At 38.8% G+C, this 24,548-nt stretch overlaps 1 protein-coding gene and 1 long non-coding RNA gene across 2 annotated transcripts in view; one reads left to right on the top strand and one right to left on the bottom strand.

Annotated features, from left to right (window-relative positions):
* Positions 1-22,461, bottom strand: part of LOC101798873 (visual pigment-like receptor peropsin) — a 30,365-nt gene extending 7,904 nt beyond the window's left edge. Inside the window, exons 1-2 of the mRNA XM_013102149.5 lie at positions 21,008-22,461; positions 12,181-12,386 (exon numbers count right to left, since the gene is read on the bottom strand). Coding sequence (XP_012957603.1) covers positions 12,181-12,386; positions 21,008-21,125 — 324 coding nt within the window. The 5' untranslated portion in view covers positions 21,126-22,461. The remainder of the gene's footprint in view (positions 1-12,180; positions 12,387-21,007) is intronic.
* Positions 14,402-22,779, top strand: LOC119716572 (uncharacterized). The gene is made up of 4 exons (XR_005264818.2): positions 14,402-14,544; positions 14,914-15,018; positions 20,603-20,722; positions 22,519-22,779. It is a non-coding gene; the product is annotated as an uncharacterized lncRNA (long non-coding RNA).
* Positions 22,780-24,548: the final 1,769 nt, after the last annotated feature.

Below are 24,548 nucleotides of genomic sequence, written 5' to 3'. Positions count from 1 at the left end.
CTGACTCTAAGTACTTTTTAAGGCCAATGTTTCCAGACCTATTTTAAATGCACACAAGACTTGCTATTGCAACAAGCTAAATCCACTTACGCTCTCCTTACAATCAACTCATACTTGGTGTATAAATGCAAACAAGGTTCACATCAGAAAACAGATGTCCTCAGCTACTTACTACAGGCTGCATTTGGCTGAATTTTACCCACTGTGTATTGTGGAGATGAGTGAAATACCTGGATACAAGCATGTGCTCTCCATTTCATCATCCTTTTTGATGCAAACAGCTGTCACTTCTCCATGTGCTCTAACAACGCTTCATATAAGCAGAAAACAGCATGGCTGAGGGCTACAGAGAAACCACACTTAAGCGTTAAGCTTAACCAATTGCTCTAGTGATTAGATTAGAAAGGAAGTAGTGTTTCAGCAGTGAGGCAAAGAAGTGCTTTGAAATTAATTTTAAAGGGCTATGAGATTTAACACTTCAGTAGTAGGACAAACTTTGGAATGTGTATCCATTAGCCCTTCTATGCTGAAACCAGGTGTTTTTTTCTGAGTTACATCACATTATGTTTTGCTACCTGCAGGCATGACCACAGCTCTTCCATTCCCCCATTCCCTCACGTCAGAGCTAAGAGACAATTACATTGAGTCCTCAGTTGGAATAGCCCTTGGGCACGTTTACAAGGGAGGAAAGTGGGTTTAGAAATACACTTCTTCCCCTTTACTATTTAAGATGAAGCTCCATCACCATAAGAAAGAACAAGCCAAAATATTTTCTTGCTATTCCACAAAAGCATTTCAGCGCATCAGAATACTGTTGCTTCTGTTAGTGTGGGGCTACAATCAGAGATTTGAGCAGGGCCACACAGTCACTGTGTCCAAACCAGCAGCAGCATCCCACAGGCGGCTGTGCTGCACGACTGGGGCACAGCCAACAAGGTAAAGGGGCAAGGAGGAGAGGGAGCACAGGGAACAAGAGAGCTGGGATGAAATGAATAAAGGAGGTAAATGAGATGGCTCTCAAGCTGCAGAGCAGCCCGTGCAGAGGCCGTGGCATCTGGAAGATTGAAATAAGAGAGAACATTGCAGCAGGGTTAGGGCTGCTTTGGGAGCAGGATCCTCAAACCAGTGTTATCCCTGCCAAACTTCTCTAAAGATACAGGGGATGAGCAAGCTCTTGAGACAGCAAGCATATATAACTGGATATGGAAGAAAGACCTCTGCTCCTAAACAGACAACGCTGACTGCAGGTAGCAAGCAGAGTGACTACCCAAAGTAGTTAGCAACAGAAAAGCTACTCTAGCATAGTCCTGATTTTTGCAGCCACAGCTTTTACTAACTGTAAGTAACAAAAAAAAAAAAAAAAAAAAAAAAAAAAGGTATTTGCAACTTTCTGCTAGCTTAAAGATGCACAGCCAAGGAAACACTTGACTAACCATTTCCTTAGAAATGGTTGTACTTACTCAGAAAGAGCAATGGTTTTCTCCTTCCTGGGTTCTGTTTTTCCTTTTCATTTATTCTACCCCCAGCTAGCTCCCTCCTGCATAGTCACATTTCCTCCATTTTTGTGTAATGCAATCTTGTCCTTCCTATTATGATTGAATACCAACAGTGTTGATAGGTAACAATGAATTCCAATAGAAACACAAAATTGACCATATAGTAATTTTGACCCACCACATTTCCTTTTTACCTATTAAGAAATAAAAGTAAATTAACAGTTTTAAAAGGTTTTCTCTCAGTGCCAGACCAGCATTGCTCCTTTGGCTGTGTAGATATTCACAGAACTTTCTCATTATCTTTATGTTGCCTGGAAGCTAAGGCACAACTGAAGAAAAGGCTATTTTTATTTTTTTTTTCCTTTTTTTTTCTGCTTTGTACTTATTTTAAATCTCACTAATGTTCTTGGTATACTATTTACAAGCCATAAGACATAAAGCTCCTACTGCATGCAAATTTGTTTCTTAAGTTTTCCTTCACCACAGGGAGAGTCAGAAATCCCCAGTGTACCATCAAATTTTTAGCTATGAGCACCCGAGTTTTACTACCTTTATTACTTATGTATCCCTAATGACTTCATAAGGGTTGTCTTCATTTACAGCAGACAAAGAAAAATATAGCCTATTATTGGATTAATCAAGGTTTAATGGCACAAAAGCAGATTGCCAGAGTAGCTATTACATTTCAGTTAGGCTGAAACATAGATCTCAGCAGCCAGGATGGCTGCATCACTCCCTCCTCTGGCCAGCTGGTGAATCTATTGCAATTCCCTGAAGCACATTACTTCCCTTCAGAACCACAGTGACTCTTCTATTAAATATGAGATAATGAATATGTAAAGAAAAAAATAAACTTTTAACAGAGATTATTTTTCCACTGCCTATAGTAAAATTGATCACAATATCATCTCTCAGAATAATTTAATAAGTACAAATCAGATTATTCCCTTATCATAATGTAAATAGATATTGGCAATAAACCTCCCTTTTGTCAAAAGACCAAAAAATAAAAAAATAAAATTGTCTAATCAATTTTCAAGAAATACATTCATAAACAAACAAAAACAGTGAGTTCTCTTAAAACAGAGAATGTTTTAAAGTTTAACAAGTTCTCAGAGTTTTTAGTGTGAGAAAATATTCCACTCACATCTAATTATTCTCAACATTATTCTCCTAGCCCTCCAATACTTCAGTAATATGCCACTGAACTATTTTGCCTTATAGTGAATCTTCTGTCAAATGGAAGAACTACCAAAGTTTGTGATCAAAAGCAGTCTTCACAGTAGACTGCTTAAAACTCCCAATGCATAGTGTTCCTAAAGTGCTCAAACTACTTTGATAAAATTTAGTGTAATAAAGTAAAAAAGATTTATAATCTACCACAGTCTCAACAGTGTCTTCCGCTCGCACCACATTGCTGTGCTTCAAAGGTAGCCCTGTTCAGAGGTGATTGCATTAATCCAAGCTATTAGAGGTCTCTGACACTAACAACATTTAATTTTCTAATAGGAGATGAGAACTGATACCCAACAGGATTATATATTTTAAACCATTAAGTTCATCAGATGTTCGGTATTTTGTGTTCACCAAGTAATTAAACCTTTCTGTTTACTGCATGTATATTAAAGATAGGAAAACATGAATGCAATATTTAGGCTATACAATTATATATAAAGATATAATTGTATTAACTACACTAGATAGTTGAATGTACAGTTGGTGCAAGCTATTAATATATACAGTATTAATATATGCAGATCAGTTTTGGCTTTGATAAAATTAGGGAATTCAGAATAAGTCTACTTGCTTGTAGTTATTTTAGATTTATATACTGGCTTAATGAGATTCAACTTTTACTTTTGGGTGGCTTTGAGTTATTAGTTGTAGCCCTCTCAAGTCACAGTTTATACGCATGGTATTATGCCTGTACAAATGTGTATGGTTATGAAGGTAACAACTACAGCAAGAACACGTAATTTAACAAAGACAAATTTCTTTCAGAATTTACTTACAGAACTTCATTAGAACATCTTACTGCAAGTACCACATGTGCACATGCCTGTGGGCACCTCCTTTCTGGCTCTGGGTTGATGCTGTGGGACCATGACAGATTTCATGTCTCTCCCATCCATCCATAAAGAACGAATGGGAAGGAAGAGACAAAGCACATATCTCATACCACCTAGATCCAGAAACAGTGGGAAAATTCACATCTTCAGGTTAAATGCTGCATTACTATTATATTTCTGTGGCTTACTGCACAGGGAAATTCAGAAGCAATAGATAAGAAACTGTCCTCTGGGAACCTCCATGCTATGCTGTGTAAAAGTCAGTGGGCTTGAGCCAAAACTCCTCTCCACTTTGGTGATGTTAAGTCAAAGGCTGCTTTGTTTATTGTTAGCAGCACCATTACTATAAATAAACAAATACATACACAGATAAAAGAAAACAGCCTCATGAGTCACCTATCTTATCTTTACATTTCCATGGAAAGCAATGCTTGACTTTATGACCTACAGTGATCCTACCCCAATAATTGAGGTCATTTAATGTCAGGTTAAGTCAAAGTTTAATTTTCAAAGTGAAGAAGTACCAGCTTTGCCTTTTCAAAAGGTCATGGTAAATGTTCATGTAGGCTTACACATCTCTCAAGGGAAGAAGAGGTCTTACAGACTATTTACAGACTCTGCCACGACAGCCCAAAGATTACAAGTAACGATCCAAGTTCTCCAAAGTAGCCCAGGGACAACCTGGAAGGAAGTGCAAAAGATATTCTTGGGAGTTATGTGGAAGGCCAACAAGTGCAACATCATCCTATCCTGCATGTACAGTGATGTGAAAATATTAGATGCCATACAAAGCCCACTGCAAACAATGGTCCTCTTGTCATTGATCCAGTCAGCACAGGGTCAGAGACAGGACCTGAGCAGGAATTGCTTTCTACACATTAGTGGTTTATTGACTTTATGTACCTAGAGTATTGCGTTCAGCTATGGGAGCCCCAGCACAGGACCTGTTGGAGTGAGTCCACAGGAGGGCCATCAGGAGGATTGGAGGGCTGGAGCACCTCTCCTATGAGGACAGGCTGAGGGAGTTGGAGAGGACAGTTGTTCAGCCTGGGGAAGAGAAAGCTTTTGCAAAGATAACATTCAGTCTTTCAGAAACACACGTCAACACTGAAGAATGATGAAAACTACTAATTTCAACGTAAGAAAGTGGAAAAAAGGAAAGGATGTTTCAAAGCCCTCTGGGAGGAAAGACTGGTCCAGGAATAAGAATTTAGGCTTTGGAATTCCCACTTCTATATGATCACTGTCCAATGAGTCCCCTTTCCTGGCAGCACTGTGATTTGATGCAGTACCTAGGTGACACAGGAGGGGCTGCATAAGTCCCGTTAAACAATGAAACCAATAGTTTGAGTAGTCACAATTTTTCAAGTACCAAATATATATCTTCCTTAATTTGTCACAATTGGCTGCAGAAATAATCATTTACAGAAAAATGAGAGAGATTTCATCATTAATGAAAACTGGCATAACTTCCCTGCAGTCACATTAGTTACACTGAAATGATCTACTGTGTTGCTAATGATCCTGTTTGTGCAAAGGCACAGTTTTTTCTCCCTTCTCTGCAGACAAAGTATTTTTTTCATTAAAATTTAGCTCACAGATGTCTATGTGAGCTGCTTTTACCTTATTGACTAAAATGTATATACTCTTCAGATTATATCAAGGCAGACCAGGAATAAATAAGTAGGGAAGATTACTATCTTTGCCTGTCCCCCTTTTGCCCCCCTCAAGTATTCAAATCCATTATGCAAGGAAAAAATGTCCATGAGGTAATATTCTTGTATTCATAATATTTCAAATATAAAGATTGTTCAGAAAAACATATCTGGGTGAGGAAGAGGCTTTACATAGCACAGTACAGGCAAAGTAAAGGGCACCAATTTTTGAATTTGCTTTATAAATCAGTCTCTACACCCCACCTTTCAGAGTGGATCAGTGTGTTAGGGTGAGCTGAATACAGAGCTAATGTTACACAGCTTTTCTTCAGCACCTTTAACACCTGTTTTATCTCTTAATGCTCTTAGTGCCAGTTCCATGATTTGACTTTGGGTTATTTTCATCTCACTGAAATGTCAGGAATGATAAGGTATATATAAATAAAATCCCAGCAATATCACACCACAGCACTATGCTAAAAGATATTCAGTAACTATTTTTCACTCGATTTTTACATTTGTTTTAATTTCTTTTACATTTTATAGGTAGATAGCTGATTACTTATCAACTAAGCAGACATTAGGCCACATGCCTGTGCCATTATGATTTGAGAAAACAATCTGTTTTCTTCTGTCCCAGCTTCAGTCCTAGAGCTCTTGGACACTGGGATACAATGATGTTGCAAGATTTTTACACCAAGCAAATCTGTGCTTGCTCTGTCTGTGGTTGGGAAATCTCTGCCAAATCTAGTCTGCTCCAGAAAGCCATGCTGAGGATGAAAGTACTCCTATAGCATGTGTTCTGGCTCCACTGTGCACAAACAGCAGTGAACTCAAGGAACTGAAGACAGTTCCCTAATGTTTTCTTCAGTAATCTCTCAAGTACCAGGAGATGAAAGGAAGCCTGTGAGCTTTCATTTTGGTCCTTTCCATCTGCCATTGCCTTTACCTCATGCTGACTGCTGAGCTACCACTGGACATTCATTCCACCCAGAAGGTGGAGGAATACCACACCACATGCAGTAATACATTAACACCGTCTTGAATTTTAAAAACATGTAAAAATCACAAACTGAGTTAACAGAGTCAATAATCTAGCTAAGCCAATAGATTGGTTGGTTATACTGGTTATATTAAATGGACAGAAATCTAAGCACTTCAAATCTGCTCTATTTACAAAAGAACATAAATGTCTTCAGGGTTTTTGATTTATCAGATTATTTGCAGAACATGTTGTTAAAACAAAAAGATATTAATCTTCTGTTTTCCCTTCAGAAAAGATTTAGTAACATTTTACAATCATTGTGTAGGAAAAAAAGATAAATGTATGTTCTGAGAAAGCAAATGCCATCAATAAAATATAAAATAATTTATTCAAGATTGTAAGTCCTTGCTTCAAAACTTCAGAAAAGAGCCCATATATTTTCATGTTATTGATCTCAGAATTTCCTGTTTCAATTTTCCTTTCAGTGTTTCAGAACCCCACCTCCAACGTTTACAAAAGATGATCATTATTCCTTCTCAGAAATGTCAGATTAGACCTTTAAGCATTTAATCACACCAAAAATGCTGGCCTTAAGTGTCAGCAAGAGGCATTGACTGGAAGCTGAGAGTATGGAAGGTGATAAGCAGCACATGCTCAGTTTTGCAGGGCTGCGTGTCTGGTTGCTTACCTGGTGCAGGGGGAATTGTGCCTTAGAGCCTGGCTTCTAGACTGGACATGGCAAACAATGCTCCTAAAGTGGACGACAGCACGAGGTGAGGGGCATCTCTCACCTCCCTTCTGATTTTCAGTGCCTTATTCCAGGCTGCAGATCAGACTTGCTTGGGGTTCACTGTCCCTTTAACATGTAAGGCTTTCCAAAATTAAGCAATGTCACTGTGACAAGCAGAGGGATTACTGATCAAGTTTCTCTTTTTCCCCACTGAGAGTGCAGCAGAGCTGGATTCCCTTTCCTCCATTCAAAAGTGTTCAGACCCACATCCCTTGCCTGCGAATACAAGCCCCAAGACCATTCATTGTATGCTGATGCTCCATGGTCCTTAGAATGAGCAAAAGCCAGGGCCAAAGAAATAAGATGAGGCCCTGGGCAGGTTAGACAAGGCCTTGGGCAATGTGATCTAGTGGGTGGCATCCCTGCTGACAGCAAGGGGGCTGGAACTAGGTGGTCTTTAAGGTTGCTTCCAACCCAAGATGTTCTATGACTGTGATTCTACAAAACAAAACAAAACAAAACAAAACAAAACACACCTATATTCTCACCATATTCTCACACAAACATAAGAAATGAGATGAATCAATTAGTGACTGCAAATAGTTGGCAAGTGTTGCAATAGTTGGCAAAATACCAGGATTATGAAGCATTTCAAATTCTAGGGCTCCCTACAGCCCATCCTCAGTATCTGACATGACTACAATGCACTTATGTGAATCAGATAGGTTACAACCCTTTGCCTTTATATAGAAGCTCCCTGAAGCCCACATCTTTTGTATCGAGCACATAATTGGCAGATACAAGAAGAAGTTTCGGTTAGTTGAGTTAAAAAGTTTAGAAGAAACTGTGATGTTTACATGCAGAGAATTAACATAGCTTTACTCCCCACAAGCAAGTAGGCTTGCATTGCAATGTTATTTGCAGGTTTCATAGCAACTTCTAATTCAGCAGAACATACGAACAAAAAGCATATGGAAAGGACAAAAATATATCTTGAGGTAGCTTTTAACTAGGAATATGGTAAATGGGGGAACAGATGGCTCTTGGTTGCTGACTTATATTCACTGACCTGAACTTTACTAGATGAGCTGGTTTACTTGCTGATAATTTTACCAGAGGGGGAAGAAAAAAAAAAAAAAAAAAAAAAAAAAAGGGACTATGCTAGAGACTGACTGTCCTCCCTCTGTCCAGAACAGGACTAAGACACAGGGTTACAGCAGGGAAGGGATAAACGAGAAGTGAAAAGAACACAAAAGCCACCCTTGGAAAATCATATCTATACAGAGCATTCAGTGGGAGCAGTATTTGTATACAGACCTACCATGTAACCTCATTCTTGACAGCAAAGCTCTGTCAATCCTCCAGAAAAGAAAAGTAATATCTGTCATGAGGAAGAGTAGTAGTGTTCCTTCCATACAGAGGGGGAGAGCAGGAGCACATGCATCTGTCCTGTTCAGCATGCATGCAACAAAGTGGTCCTTTTATCTGGAGGTACTACTTTTGTTACACAGGGCTTTTTCCCAGACAACATTGTTCTAGAGGAGAAGTATCTGTATGTCTCCTCCCCACTCCCCCTACCTGGGACAGCCAAGCATGGTGAACCTTACCTTTTTTAAAATATCACCGAAAGGCACTGAAGAAGGCCCAAGGCAGAGGAAGGGAAAATAGCTATGTGGATTAAGTGAGGTGAGCTCATGAAATTTCTTCGTAAACAGAAATGACAGGCTAGCTTGGAAAAATAAATTTTCCCTAAGTATACCTGACAGCAGAAGCTGACTGATCAAACAGGAGCAAATGTTTAATGAAATGGACAAGGATGGAAAGCCAAAGTGAGGCCATCCTTGGGACCCAGCAAAATGAACCAAGTTATGGAAAACACGTGAGTCATGCTGAGGAAACAGCCTTGATGTGTGTAGCAGTCCAGATTGTGACCCTAGCTACTTACAGAGGAGCTTAAGTGAGAACAGGGGACCAAGAGACACACACTTGTGACAGAGAGCTGTGACAGAAAGCATGACTTCACCTTCCTGGCGCTGAGGCCCCCACTCCCCGGCTTCCAGATGCAAGACCCATTCTGGTCAGGCTATAAATGTATCACACCATATAAACAGCAAAAAACAAGCCATCAAAACCCTACTGCTGTTCAGTGATGAGCGTTTTCAGAATGAGCTTTGTGCTGGCTGTCTGCATACGCACAGAAGTGTACAAATCTTTTTTAACACAGAGAAACTTCCCACAATTTCAGTACAATATTCTTCCTAAAAACCTGAAGATCATAGAATCATAGAATAGTTTGGGTTAGAATGGCTCTGAAAGATCACCTGGTTCTAATCCCCTGCCATGAGCAGGGACACCTCCCACCAGACCAAGCTGCCCAAAGCCCCATTCAGCCTGGACTTGAGCACTTTCAGGGATGGGGCATACACAGCTTCTCTGTGTGACCTGTGCCAGGGCCTCACCACCCTCTGAGTAAAGAATTTCTTTCTTATATCCAATCTAAATCTCTTACAGTTTAAAACCATGACGCCTTGTCCTACCACTGCACTCCCTGACGGAGTCCCTCCCCAGCTTTCCTGTAGGCCCCCTTTAGGCACTGGAAGGCCACTGTAAGGTCTCCCCAAAGCCTTCTCTTCTCCAGACTGAACATCCCCAACTCCCTCAGCCTGTCCTCATAGGACAGGTGTTCCAGGCCTCCAATCATCCTCATGGCTTTTCTCTGGACTTACTCCAGATGCTCCATGTCCTTCTTATAATAGGGGGCCCACAGCTTCACACCGTGCTCTAGGTGGGGTTTCACAGAGAGCCACAGTACTCTTACAAATTATGAACCATCTTAACAAATATTAATTTTTCATCACTGGCTTCTGCTTTGCCAAACTTAATAATCAAGAAGATGGATGCCAGGGTTTAAACTTGTTTTTGTGACCCTCAAGACAGAATAAAATCTTGATGGAAACAGGAATCCTACCTGTTGTTGAATATATCCTGGTTTTCACTCAGCAAGTCACAGATAGTTGATACTATTCATTAGTAGTAAAAACTGGGAAACCAGAAAGGTCATTTAATGCTACCTCTTTCAACCAGCTGGGCTGTAAATTTTCTGATATGCCACAGACCTCAGTTCAGGATTTCAGCCTAAGTGGTTTACCCTGTCTGACAGATGAGGTCTGTGGCAAAGCTGGAACGGAACCCAGAGATCCAGATTTCACCTTTCATTCCCTAACCATAGCACCAACCTTTCTTAAAACGTGGCAAAATGGGATTCTGTTTTATTCTAAATTTGGGTGTGACTTTTACAATTCATAGGTATGTCTTTGTTTATCTGGTGAACTGAAAAGCTTCCATTAATAAAGAAAACTAAAAGGTTTTCTGGAAGCTTATCCTCAACAGACCTTAAATTCCAATTGTAGATTTTCTCAATTTTCTCATTAGAGAAATAATGGGATTTTACTGAGGAAATAATTAGCCTCATTTTGATAAAACCTTGTCTGCCAAATGGGTATAGACACATATTTTGAGTAAGAAAACTTTGTTTTATTTATTTTTTTTTGTAAATGAAGCTATAGCTCTTAGGTTAATCAGTGTTCTTCAGAAAAATCATATTCTCTGGGTAAGCAGACACAAGCTGTAAAAATTCTCTTTGCTGTGTTACAACCTCCTCTTTAAATAAAAATATATAAATAAATAAAACAAGAAAAGAGGATTATTTCTCTCTCTCTGTTCCTTCATCATGATCTTACTTATACCTTGCTGTAGGCTATCCTGTCATTTTCAGATTTTCAGATTTTTGATTCCTTCATGAAGCAGACATTCACATTAAATATACTTTCTCACAGATGTTACTGACAGCACCAGAGAGCCAGGCTTGTGCTTATTTATCTGTGGAACATATTTATATTCTGTCTATGCAGGTGTGTGTGTTTCAGAATTAGCAATAATAACATTTTTCAAATTTCCGGCAAAAAGTTGCCTCCAGGTTCAGGGATAAGTGTGCCATAAAGGGAAGTCACTCATTGTACCATAGACCCCAAATCCAGAAAGACTTTAGACATAACGTTGCAAGCGATTCAGCACAACTAGCTGCATGCTGTAATTAACGGGTATGCCCAAGTGCCATGCAGAAGCTTTGCTCTAAATGCCTTGTCAAGCAGGAGCCTAGGTTGCTTTGAGTTAAATGCTGAAGTGCCAACAACTGGGCTAGCTGCAAGAGAGCTGAAGAAAAGCAGAGCCTTCACCTGTGCTTTCCAACATGAGTGTGAGCTATGACATGAAGCTAAGCAAAAACAAAAAAAAAAACACACAACACAAAACAGTAGGAACTATTGTGAAGAGATAGAGCTAGATTCTCTGATGGCTCACGCGGAGCAGAAGAACAGCTTGTTACCTACAAAGAGCAAAATACTCTCTGGTGGATACCAGAAAAGGAAAGAAGGGGAGAAGGAAAGCAATGTGCAAGTCTGCCTCCAAAAAATCAAATCCCAATCAACTCAGTCTTGTTTTCTTCGTTTAGATTAAATGTCTAAAATACCTTGCAAAACACAAGTCCAAGTCCCATAATACTCTGCAGATGCACTTCTGATTCAAGTAAGATAAGAAAAAAGGATATAAAGCAGATAATAAGAGGTAAATATAGATAAGAAAAAATGCTATAAGTATCCTTTTATCACTATGGAAAAAAAAATCAACCAAAACAAGAAACCACTTTGTTATTGTTTTCCTGTAAAACCAAGACTAAATGACTCTGGAAAGTGCAATTTTAGACTAACTCACTAATAAACCTTCTCTATGGTATATGTGGATTGAACTGATCAGTGCTGGTCTCCTCAAGTGACCACAAGAATAATAGAATAAAACTGTAAACACACTATAGCAAAGGACATCTTTTGTGCAATAATTGTGAAACTTTCATTATACAAACCTTCTCTAAGGTTTCTAGACCCTCTTCTACAAAGCAAATTGTGAATTTCGAACACACAGAATCCTCCTGTAGAAAGGACAGCATTTAAATGTAGCATCAGTCAGCGTGTTGGGTATGTTTATTTTTTGTGGTAGGAAAAATCACTGAAAATATGTCAAAAGCTGATCAATCACATGGATTTATGGATGTAACAAAAGAGACAACTGTCCTTTTGGAAGGTTAGTCAGTACTTCTTTTCACCTTTTTGGTCCTGCTTTGTTATTTATACACAGTATGTACACAAATAGCTACACTTATTTTGTCTAATTGAGTATAATCCAGTCTTACCTGGCAAGTCCATATTGATGTGATAATGAATCCATCATCTCTGAAAACATTGAAGATTTCAATGATCCCCCGTGAGTAACCAAACACAGAGATGCCAGCATCTGATATTGCCAAGTTAAATGTGAGGTAGTCAGTGGGCTGCAGAAGATGTCTTTGTTTATACAGGACAAAAATCACAATGCTATTTCCAAACCAAGACAGCCAACCTGGAAAAAAAATATTAATGAAATCTAAAACCAAACAAAGCAAGCAGCAGTTCAATCTGTAAATGTGTGAAGTCACTTCTAATGCTACCCTTTTGTTCCATTAGAAATTAATTGAAACTGTATTTTAGCCACTGGACAGCCTATGCATGAAACCTTTATAAGTAACTAGGTGCATTTCAGAATTAGGAACAAGTGAATAACTGGCAATAAAACAGAATGAACACAAAGAGTTGCTGCTGTGTTTCCCAAAGATCCACCATTTGAAGGCCTGGAGTAAATTTATTTATTTTTTCCTAAATAGATGGATGAAACTCATGAAACAACTCCTGGGGAAAAAATAGAAAGAGTGGTAGAGTGGAGCAGAGACTACATAAAATCTGCTAGAAGCTGCAGCTGTTTAGATATGTTGTATACAGTAATGGATCCTGAATGTTCACGCAAATAGTCACAGAGATGCTTCAGCAGTCCTTTCTGGAGAAGTACTGCCCTTTTCAGCTAATACAATTAAGTTTATTCTCTTAGAACAGTCTAGGATCTCCTTTCAGCAAAGTCTGTCCCAGCTGGAAATGGCTTAATCTGTATAAAAAGAACATTTAGATAAGGACATTCACAGAAGCACTAAAGGAGAAAAAAAAAACAAACAAACAAACAAAAAAAAAAGTTGTGCCTTCTCTTACAGTCTTGTATGTCTAGCTACATGAAGAAAACACGAGGAAGGGAGATGATTCTGAATCTGGTAATAATCAGTCACCTACTCATTTGGAGAGATCCAGAGTTTCTGAATATGTGTGGCTATTGCTCTACCTGTCCATGCAAGACCTGGGTTGTTTGCATCCCACTTTCTGAAGTGATACAGACATGTAGAAAGGAATTACATTTAACAAGACACTTGCTTGTAAGTATCAGGCTCATTGTTGAGAATGGGACTTAGCTGGTGAAGGGGACAGCTCCAGGGCAGCTTCAGGAATGATGAGTACTCCTGATGAGCACCAGGTTAGGTAGCACCTAGCTCCCATCAACTCACACCTCCATCCCAAAACCTGCTCCATGACTGCACACACCTCACCTTGTTAATGCAGACCAAAACATCACCTCTTCTGGGTGTCTGCAGCTTAGAACAAGTTTGTAGGAGCCTAGGAGCTGGTGGATTTGTTTCCCACAGCTAGTGCCAAGGTGCAACCTTAACTAACAACCAGGTCAGAGAAAAACATTAATCTTCCATCGGGACACAAGAAGTAGTTATCCCAGAGTATGGATGCTGAATACGGACACAACAAGATGCAAATACATGCACTGAAGAAGGATGTGATGTGACGGCATTGCACAGCATCTCTAGATATTCAGAGAAGTTCACAAGATGAAGAACAGCTGACAGGTTTATTATCACAGCAAGGTGGCAGCTGCCTTCCTTTGGGAATCATAATAACCCCAAATGATGGGAACCCAGTGTTTCTCAGTCAGACTGTGGCTCACAAGGCAGGGACTTAGCAGGAAATTTCCTCTGTATGTCCAAGCCAGCTGGGAACATCACTAGCTGAAACACCAGTGAGCAATGTGCTTGCTCTCCAAGTAGTGAGGTTACATATTTACAGCCCAGCAGGGTGCAGCGGCTAGTCTGGAGCGGGAGGTGCTTGGTGGGACAGTCTCGGTACTGCAATGCAAACAGCTTTTTCTGCAGACTAATTTCCTTTCTAATAACTTCTTTGTAAAACTGCCAAGAAGCTGCCGTTCTGGCTCGCATAGCAAACACGCATGAATTGCTGAAGTGCTTTCAAACTGGGAAGAGCTGACGTGTCAACATATGGCATTAACCAGAAATAGACATGGGTGTAATGATATGTTGAGATCCATACGTGTAGATATATATATATATACACACACATACATATTTATACAGATATATGTCCTTGTAAGATTGACAACAATAAGTGTATCTTATTCTGGCCACTAGGTGACAATGTTTCTTAACGGAGTCTTATTACCAGACTGTGTGTTCTTCAAGACAGAAATTGTTTTCAACTTTTCTCTGGGTCTCGGCATTATAAATAGGTACAGCAGGGCATGGGAGGACTGACTGCTTTGGGAGTGCATTAGGACAGTTTGCAGTGCAATCATGAGAGCTGTGGTGTTTACATGCGTCAACTCTACCTCCTCTAAGGTAAGATAACTTTCAAGGCAGTAGGTGTGGAAGTATTTTCCCTATCAATATTAAGAGACTGTGCTAAAATGACAAACGTAATAAAATTTCACCTCCTTTGTAAACAGTAACCTTTTGTTAATGCAATGCAGTGTAATAGATAGGAGGACTGTCCTTACAATGTCATACACGTGCACTTGATAGGAATACACAGAACAAATTCCCTTGAGCCTGGAGAGTAAGGGAGTTTTCAGTCAAAGTGTCTTAGGGGAAAAGAAAAGAAAAAAAAAAATACCTGAGGAAAAAGGTCATGCAAAAGAACAATACAACTATTTTAGATGAAGATGACACACACCCCGTATTTGTGATCACTTTCAAAACTAATTTCAGACACCGAGGAATGGGGGTGAGGGAAGCAATGAGAGAGAGAAAATCAGAGAGAGAGTGCATGCATAACACTTTTGAAGACAGGCACAACGCTCTCAACCACTGCAGGTGAGTAACCTTCACTGGCATATCCAGTCTCTAAAACACCTGATGTGTCTTGGAGATATGCCTTATTAGTACTCCGATCAAAAATAAAATAAAGAAGGAACTCAGTTCTAAGAAAACAAGTGAGTTTTGTTTTGAGTAACAAAAACAATGGTGACATAGAAGTACTATCAACCAGGGCAGTGACTGTGGGACACTGGATCTCTGCACCCTCAGGTAGGCATGCTGCTTTGGGGTTGCTGACTTTGGACTTTGCCAAACCCAACCAAACAAAAACACCTCCCTCCCAGCCCTGAGAATACAATGAGGGAAAAAAGGTTTAAAAATGTAATACCAAGCAAATGCAGCAATAGTTCTGACACCCTTGGTGAGGGCAGGAATTTCCTCAACTGCTTTGCAGGCATGTCTGCCTCAGGGCAGATCACAGGCCAATCCAGACCCCAGAAAGAAACTTCCGAACTTTGAAGTGCTATAAGGCATTGGTGTCACCAGGTGGCCTCTCAATGAAAAAAGGGGTAGAAGAGATTGAGTTGAGGAATCCAGTTCTGCTTTCTGCAGGCTGTCAGCAATGTTCTTACAGGAATATATGGAAAAATGAAACAAAAACAAAACCCTCTAAACCCAATCTTGGGATCCTCAGGAAATTCTGTTGAGAAAGGACAGACAGGTTCCAACTGAGATCTCTAAGTGGCTGAGAGAGAAAAATAACAGATAGGGTGAAACTGAGAACTTCCACTCAACATAAGGTTCAGAGTAGAGCCATCGCAGCTCCCTAACAAGCTGTAATGCTGCTGATATGGTCTCATTGACGAGGGATGCTGGCAGTTAAATGGCAGGTGACAAAATTGCTGATGTTCATTAACAGAGGACAGGACTGAGAGCAGCTGCTGTGAGACTGCCAGTATCAGAGCAGAATAGGCTAAATGAGCGTTGATAATTGCTACATACTGAAAAACTAAAGAGTCACCCATACTTCTCAGGATCCTGCTTTTATCTGTGGACAGTGCTGTGAAGACCTTTTCTACAGAAACATAGTTGGTACCACATTTGCAAACACTGGGAGGTAGGAGGAACAGGATGGAAAGCAATATTAAAAACCATTGTATTGCCCTTATATAACTCAGTAGTAATCCTTCCCCTGAAGTAATACCTCCTAATGGAGCATTTTAATCCTCGGATTTCAAAAATGCTCCACAAAGGAGGTTGGTGCAGTTATCCATGACTTTCAGGGGAGGAACGGGAAGGCTGCCAAGCCAGCTGGTAGAAGTCAGGAACCGAAACACAAAGTCCTGTATCAGCATGCTGTCCACCAGCCAGTGCAAAACAAGCATCCAAAAAGCAGACAACAAGAATGAATAAAGACAGTGAAAACGTCTCTGCTGAAAGCATCTGAGAAGAGTGAATTGTCAGGATCAGGGAACAGCTAATGTAGAATGCAACAATTTTACAAAGATTTCTGCCAGACCACCCAGGCCTGAGAATGTAGGCATATCCTCTTTTCTCTCATCTGTTTGAGAAGGGCTATGAACAAGGGAAGAACACCAGAGCCTGTGTGCAATTCCATTCTTTGCATTAGATTTTTTTTTTTTTTTCCTCCCCAGAGTTTAGTTTGGTATAGGGAAACTAATAGCTTATTTTCAATATTCCCATATTTCCAATAGATGCCAGCATCCATGCTCAGCTAGGACAGGTAATTGTCCTTTTTATGTACTTAGGCTTCTTCATACTACACATACACTGTTGTGTGGGCCTTACTTTTAAAAACTTTTAAGAATTAATTTAAAAAAGGAGTGGGTTATACCTCACCCATCTACAGTTTAAAACATCCAGTCTTAAGTGGAAGGATTCAAGTAATGAAGTAATGAAGAACAAAAGGTGAAGACTCAGTGTCATAGGGCAAACTATGTTTTTCCCTTGGCTTCACCTCTAGGAATGAAATTGGATTGAGTATCTAGATACAGAGCAGGCATGAATGGAGTTGAACACTGACACCACCGCCTGTACTACGTAAGCGTAAATCCCTATCTGAAGGAGTCTGCTGTCAAGTTTTCTAACCTGAAAATCTTTTATCTAAAACAGTGAGAAAATCTAAAGTTTGCAAAGCTGTCATTAACTACTGCAGCTGTGAAGTGATCCTGTTCTGTTTTCAGTCTTCACCGCTAATTATACATACACAATATCCTATCTAGGCCATATTGCCAATTTTGGCAGAAAGAAAAGTCATCATGTTTTAGACTTGACAAAGCGTGGAGAGATTATTTGTTCGATAAGTACGATCATTTTGTGGATGGATACTTTGTGAATAGCTTGTTTTCTTTCCCACCTTCTCAGGTTTAGCTGTCAAATAACTGTCCAAAATAACACTCATTCTGTCACTTGTCAAGTAGCTTACTGACACCATTCGGAAATTAGTGCCATTTAAAGGCAAGTTTGGGTCTTGTGGTCCGTTCCCATTTTCAGATCAGGCTGGTAATGCTCTCATCATGCCTTTCTGATGTGAGCACTCACAGAAAGTCAGAATTTGTTTTCTATCAAATATTCTGTCATGCTCAAAATTTTCTTTTATGCCAAACTTTCATTTTAACAGCCCCAGTTAAATATGAATCTAGGGAACTAGGAAAATGAGCACAGAGCAAATTGTGTCTAAACACAGAAAATAACAATTACTTCAGGATTACAATTAATATTTATGGGGAGAAAAAATGTCATCCCACCCCACCAGTCTGGATTTGACTTAGGTAGCAGTTTTGAATCTGGTGGTAAGTTTCAATAGCAGCTGTGACATTCCAAGCATTTACAAGCTTGTCAGGAGGAACTGGAGCACTTAAAAACCAATGAATGTGCAACCTTTAGCAGCTGTATGAAGTTATCACAGTAGGACTGCAGCTTTACAGATATATGGGGCAGATGAAGTTGATTACAAATAGACTTCAGAAAGTAAACTCAGATGAAGCTTAGACTAGTTACAAAGTTTGAAATATTTTGGTAATAACTTGGTGGTTCATGTGTTTGTCCGTTTTCAAAAACAGGTAATGTTTGGCTGAATGCATTGGCCCCTTGATATATAAAACATCAATTATAATGAAGTGCATAGGTGTGTTTTTTATGTAGCTGCTAACAGTGGAATTGTATTGCTGTCTCCACATTTAAAATAATTAAATAAATAAAAAGCATATCCAAATATTTCTTAAAAGAGATCTGGAAGAAATACATACTGAATTCTAACATCATAAGCTGGAGAAAAGAGAAAAAAAAAAAAAAAAAGCAACCCACCAAACACAACATTCCTGCTGAAAATTGTTATTTTCTTGTTGTCTACATTTCAGCTGTCAAACTCTGAAAAACATTCTTTTAGAAAGATCATAAAGGAAATTCTCTCCCCTAATATTTTTATACTTACAGCTTATTTTCACCACTCCCCTCAAAGAAAGATTCTCCTTGACAGCAGTACTAAAGAGTGCTTTGGAAGATATTGTGGCGACTCATAAAACACACACAATTGGAAAGTTCCAATTTTTTCTCACTGACTTTGAGACCTTATTTACAGTCTTTCAGTCATCCTGCAGCAGCAGGTCCTTAATCCAAATTTTAAAGGGTGGATAAAGTGACGGTTATAAAATGAAAAATAGATTCTTTGGTAATAAGGGCTTCTGAAAACTAGCTTATGCCCTACTAGTATTTTTCCAAATAAATTGGTATAGAAGTACTAAACTATCTTTAATAAATACATGTATTCTGTTAGCATATAGGAAATTGTTTATTCACACAGGTGAGGAATAGAAACAATTGCAAAGTGATGTGGACCTGAGCATGAATGTTATGTGCAGGGAGATTAGTAATGAGTTTCCTCCATGAGTGGCTTCAGAACAGGTTTTAGGTTCACGAGAGGTTTGGCATAACCAGGAGCTACAGCAGCTATGAAATTGCTGGTGAAAGTTGACAATCAGTGATAGAAGATGACTGGATAGCATATAAAAATTACTTGGTGACTTTGAAGACTGCAGTAATTAGGAATGAATGAAATTTAACAGAACAGTGTAAAAGCTTGGGTGCTTAAGTACTTGAAAGTGTATTTGCTAATAAGATGTGAGGTCAGCATTAGGAGGCAGCAAAGGAAAACACCTTCAGTGGAAGAAGCGTGTGCTACCTGTCTGTGATGCACAGGCACCACTAGGAGGGATTAGCAGAGCTACAGAAGTGTAAATATGAATGAATGGTGATGGTGAGATCTTGTTTGGATTCTGTATGTAGTTCTGGTTCAAAAAATGAGTCAAAGTTGGAACTGCAAAAAGCTGCTATGATGATGGGCTAAAATGACAGAGGAAACACTATTATGACTAGGAGATAAAGAAAACCCTCATTTGCTTAATATTGGAATACAAAGTTTGACAACAAGATATTAATGTTACTCTAGGGATACAGAGAGGCTGTAGGAGATTAATTGCAGGCAACAAAAATTATTTAAATTAAAAGGAGTGACAAAAAGGACAAAGCTCATATGATCAATTTAGCTAAGAATTTAGGTAAACGGTCCTACCCAACATAGAAATGAAGTCAGGAACAGGCTGTCGTTTGGAAGAAGGGCAGCAACAACAAAAATCCCTAACCATTTGTAAAAGGAAGCATGATAGCTTTGTAAAAGGGATTATATATTGTCACAGCAGGGGACTGGCCTTGCTGACCCACAAGGTTTTTCTAGTCCTAAATGCAACTGATTAATTCATTAGCTGATGGTGCAGCCTGTTCCCAGCCATTTGTGCCGGGGTGTGCACATGCGAACAGATTGGGAATGAATTTGAGATAACTCCATTTTATCTTGCAGGCACTCTTCTAATTAAGTTTCTTAATAAGATAAAAGTCATGCTTTTTTATTTACTTTTTTTTTTTTTTTTTTTTGCTAGAATCTCTCTTTTTATTCCAAACCAACTTCTTTTTCCCCTGCTTTTTACAGATAAAACAGAAAATCTCATATAAACAAAGTACTTATTGTTTTACATTATAATTTTCACAGTGTTTTTTTCAAGCATTAGCTGATGGTGAGTGAGCTACTTGCAATATATGGCAAGCTTAGAAAAATAAAAAAATGCTTAGGTCGGCCATTTAAAAATAAACATTTTTGTATGGGCTGCTTAGAACAACTGATGTAGAAGTTATTTTTTCTTGAACTTTAATGTGAAGCTATACAGATGGAAATTTTGATTACTTACCAAACCTGCATTCTTTAATATGAGGTTTAATATGAGGTTTGCTCATATCCTTCAGTGAGTCTGCCTCAAGTAGACAATATTTAAACAAATGACACCAACAAAGTTGCACTGTGATCCAGCTGAGTTCATATTAGGTTCCATTTTCAGCTACTATACAATTACAATAGCTGTCACACAGGAGAATGTAAATGAATGCAAAGTATTGTAACTGCTAACACAGGATAATGCTCTAGTCCTTAGGTCTCTCATAGGTCCTGTTTAAAGAAGTTTTTGTTTGTTTGTTTGTTTGTTTTTCAGTGAACAATTAAAGCAAAAGTAGTACAAATAGTTTAATTTAGGGAAAAACACAAATGATAGAACTGTATTTTCTGTCTCTGCAGGAGGTAATTGTAAGATGCCAACTGACCAGCAGTAGTCAAAACTCTGGAAATCACAGAACATTAATTCAGTGCTACTGAGACATAAGAAGATAGAGAAGTATTATATGTGCTTCTGATAAGGTATTTCTTAATATGTGCTCTTTCCACATATTAAATTCAGTGAACAATAATTAAGCGTTTGCAGGATTGAGTGTTTTTTCTTTCTTTTCAAAAATTTTGCATTGATTATTAATCACCGTTTAGCAAAAGAAAGCTTGATCTTGTAATAGCTGAAGAAAAAAGTTGCATTTTATAACATCTTGATCTGTTATGGGTAAAAACCAAGTGCAGTCAGTCACTCTGAGCTTTATACCAAACTCTACTAGGAGCTTCATTTTACAAGCCAAGTCAAAACAAAGTACATACCTAAAGCCAGTAGGTAGAAGCCTATAATAGTCTCTCCTTGTTCTGTGACAGCAGCCTCTCTGCTCAGGAAACTGATGTTGTTGTTCCTCCAGGGTGCCTGTGGAGACTGGAGAGACATTTTCAACAAAGCCTATGACCCAGAACTTGCCTTTACCCCAGTATATCTCAAATGCCAGGGAAAATAAAATAAATCCAGCCTTTTCTTCTGCTTCTGCTCCCGCTATTCGGAGAAGCTCTTCAATGAGACTAATAACCTAAAGAAGGAAGTCTCAAGGGACAGGAGCTTTACAGCCTTCAGACCTGTGCTTATTCACTAATCCTATCTATTAATACAGCCTGTGAACCTGTGACAGCCAAACGTAGCAGATTTCCTCACATCCTTGTAACTGCTACATGAAGAAATCTTGAATGAAGAATGTGTATCTGACAAAAAGACAACCTCCTCTAAAATGGAGTGATACTACATAGCCTACAGGTTCACAGGCACACCCACAAGCATAGTGTATGTTGATATATTGATGAAATACCATTACTTCCATGTTTTTGTCATCACTAAAGTGTGTTAGGGTTTTAGTTTTAAATACATTTTGAGGAAAAATATCTCAGAGAGATTAGAGAAGAAGGTGCATCTGAGAATGTGACTTTAATACAGCACAAGTAGTAAACTATGAAGTTACTTTACTAGCAGAACAAATTGCTAATTTTAAATAAAGGGAAAATTTGTTTTCCACCTGTACTGGAAATTGTCTTAAGAACTGTGAATCTTATTTTTACACTGCTAAGCACCTGCCAATCTTACACATTCCAAGTACAGTTGGATTATCCCACCCTGTTGAAAAATGAGATCTTCTAGAAACATTACATGTGCTTTCAGTGAGTCAGTTTGGAGTAGTTTCAGTCTTTACTGAGGTATCAATGATTGCATTTCAAATATGGTCTGTCTTACCAACCTGCCTGTAGTCGTAATTCAAAACTGGAGTCTGAATTAGTTCCTCTGAAGCAGCAAATGTTATAACCACCTCACCTCAAGAGGGGAGGCTAAAGGAAGTGTGATGAATAATAATGGAGGGCAACCCTTTGCAGCAAGAAGAAACAGCCACATTGTGCTCAAAGGCAAATTGCTGGCTGTGAAAGTAGACTGGGATGAACCCTGAACACTCCCCAAGACCAGCTGAAATCCAACAAGCTTACTGAGGCAACTGAAAGCAGAATTTGGATTTTAAGACCATCAGCAAGCCATGGTTTCAAGACTAGCAAAACTGACTGCTTCTACGCTATGTATAAAACAACTGACAGTCAGGACTCTTACCTTCTATTTTAAGCACTTTTGTTGCTTCATGGCTGGAGCATATATGACCTTAGGGGAAATTTTGCCATTTCTACACTTCTAGAAATGCTGTCCCTCAGTTGCCTTTGTGCAAGGCTTTCTGAGATCCTTACAGGATAAAATACACTACTGGGGGAAGTAAAACCTACCTAATATAATCAGTACCTATTGTTTCATTTTCCAGGTGAACACAAGGAAATTCTTTACTCCAAGGGTGGTGATGCACTGGCACAGGTTGCCCAGAGAAGCTGTGGATGCCCCATCCCTGGAGGTGTTCAAGGCCAGGTTGGACGAGGCCCTGGACAACCTGGCCTAGTGAGAGGCATCGTTACCCACAGCAGGGGGGTTGGAGCCAAATGATCTTTTTAAGGTCCCTTCCAGCCCAAGCCATTCTGTGATTCCATGAATATAAGAAATGAATATTGATGTCTGTACTTGAAGGTTTAATGAAGCCATTCCTGGAACATTAAGGAAGGAAAAAACCTTCTCAAACCACAGATGCCTGAGGACACCTGATTAAAATGATTGGGTGAAGACATGACAGGTTAACAAAGCCCATGGTACAGCCACACTGAACCAACCAATAATCTCTGAGGTGGAACACAAAGCCAATTTAGAGTGTATATAAGCCAGCAGGTAGCTCTTATTTGGGCTGCTAAAACGTGTGACAGCCTTTTAATCCCTAGTCCCTAACCTCTTTAAGTGGGACATATATACCACCACAGCAAGGCACGTAACACAGCAATATTGACTGGCTTGAGAAACACAGTCTAGTTACATGACAGTTCAGTTTACCAAGAATTCCCAGTACATCATAAAAAAAGTAAGATTTTAAATCTGTGTGTGACAGGAAATTTATGATGTCATATGTTTCTAACAAGCATCTGTTTTCCCTGGGGAGCACCAAAAAGTTAGGATGTTGCCAAAGGAATGATTTTGTCAAAAAGCTAGCATGAGATCTCACAGCACTGCTTTTGCATGATACCTGTTACACGGGGATTAAATAGTTTGGACTAGGGGCAAAAGAGGAGAAAGTGAGACATGAAAAATATGCAAAAGGTTTAACACCATATACCATAAGCAGATAAAAATAGATGCTGGAGGGCATTTTGAAGGCATAATATTTTGTGAAATTTTTGAAAAGTATGAATCAAGGGGATTTCAAACTAATCCAAGGGTATATTACTAGGCAAATCTCTACATTGATTTTTTTTCATAAATTACTTTGGTTTCAACTTCACATTTTTCATTATAATCAATATCAAATAAAAAATCCAATCAATTTCCAACAAGATAGTACTTAGTCTTGGAAAGAATAATCTTGTGATGATGAGTTATGCCTATGAACTTCACTGAGGTAGCCAGAAAATGCAATTCATATCAGTAAGAGATTATTTTCCAAAATAAGACTATATATTTGTTCACCACTTCCAATAAAATACACTTGTTGAAATAATTTGTGCATTTTCCCAATGACAAATGAACTCAAAACTCCTATAAACATTAGATCAGGGTATTAATGTTTAAAACATACCAATTGTTTAATGGAAATGACTGTGCTTGCTGCATGCTACTTGGAACGTCTACCTGTAAGAAAGCAGACCTGAATCTGTTCTTTCATTGCTGAGATTCAGCTGGTGGCATTGTGGGGACCTCTGATCATATAGGAGAAAAAACACATCCTTTTTTTTTTTTTTTTAAAAAAATTGAAGAATGATTATAATATGAAATATGCTGTGCCATTTATGATATGTATGTCCATCTAATCTTAGACTATTCCCTTCCCCTGTGACACTTACCATAAGTACAATGCACTTGATGCACTCTGTAGATGTATGCTGGAACCACATTTCAGTTCTGTGTTACGTTACTTGATAAATTCAGTTAAGAATATGATTATATCATGTAATTATATATATCATGTAATTAATATATTGTAAAATACATGCTTCTGCCATGATGTTTATTGGGTTTAGCCAGCTCTACTTCACACTTTACTCTTATTCTCTATCTTGAAAGCTGTCAGAAAAAAATGCTTCATTAGAGCTCATTACTGCAATATACAATTTGAAATTAACAATTTCTCAGGGAACACAGTGTTTCAATTGATGCTAGTATGAAAACAGACCTTCTCCCAGATTCAAACATATGTTGCTTTTATATTGGATGAAGATGATTCAGCAGAAGCAAATGTGTGTTGTGCAGGTCAGGTGG

This window comes from Anas platyrhynchos, chromosome 3 (genome assembly GCF_047663525.1).
Source record: "Anas platyrhynchos isolate ZD024472 breed Pekin duck chromosome 3, IASCAAS_PekinDuck_T2T, whole genome shotgun sequence".
NCBI lineage: Eukaryota > Metazoa > Chordata > Aves > Anseriformes > Anatidae > Anas > Anas platyrhynchos.
This window is presented reverse-complemented; position numbering and strand designations above follow the sequence as displayed.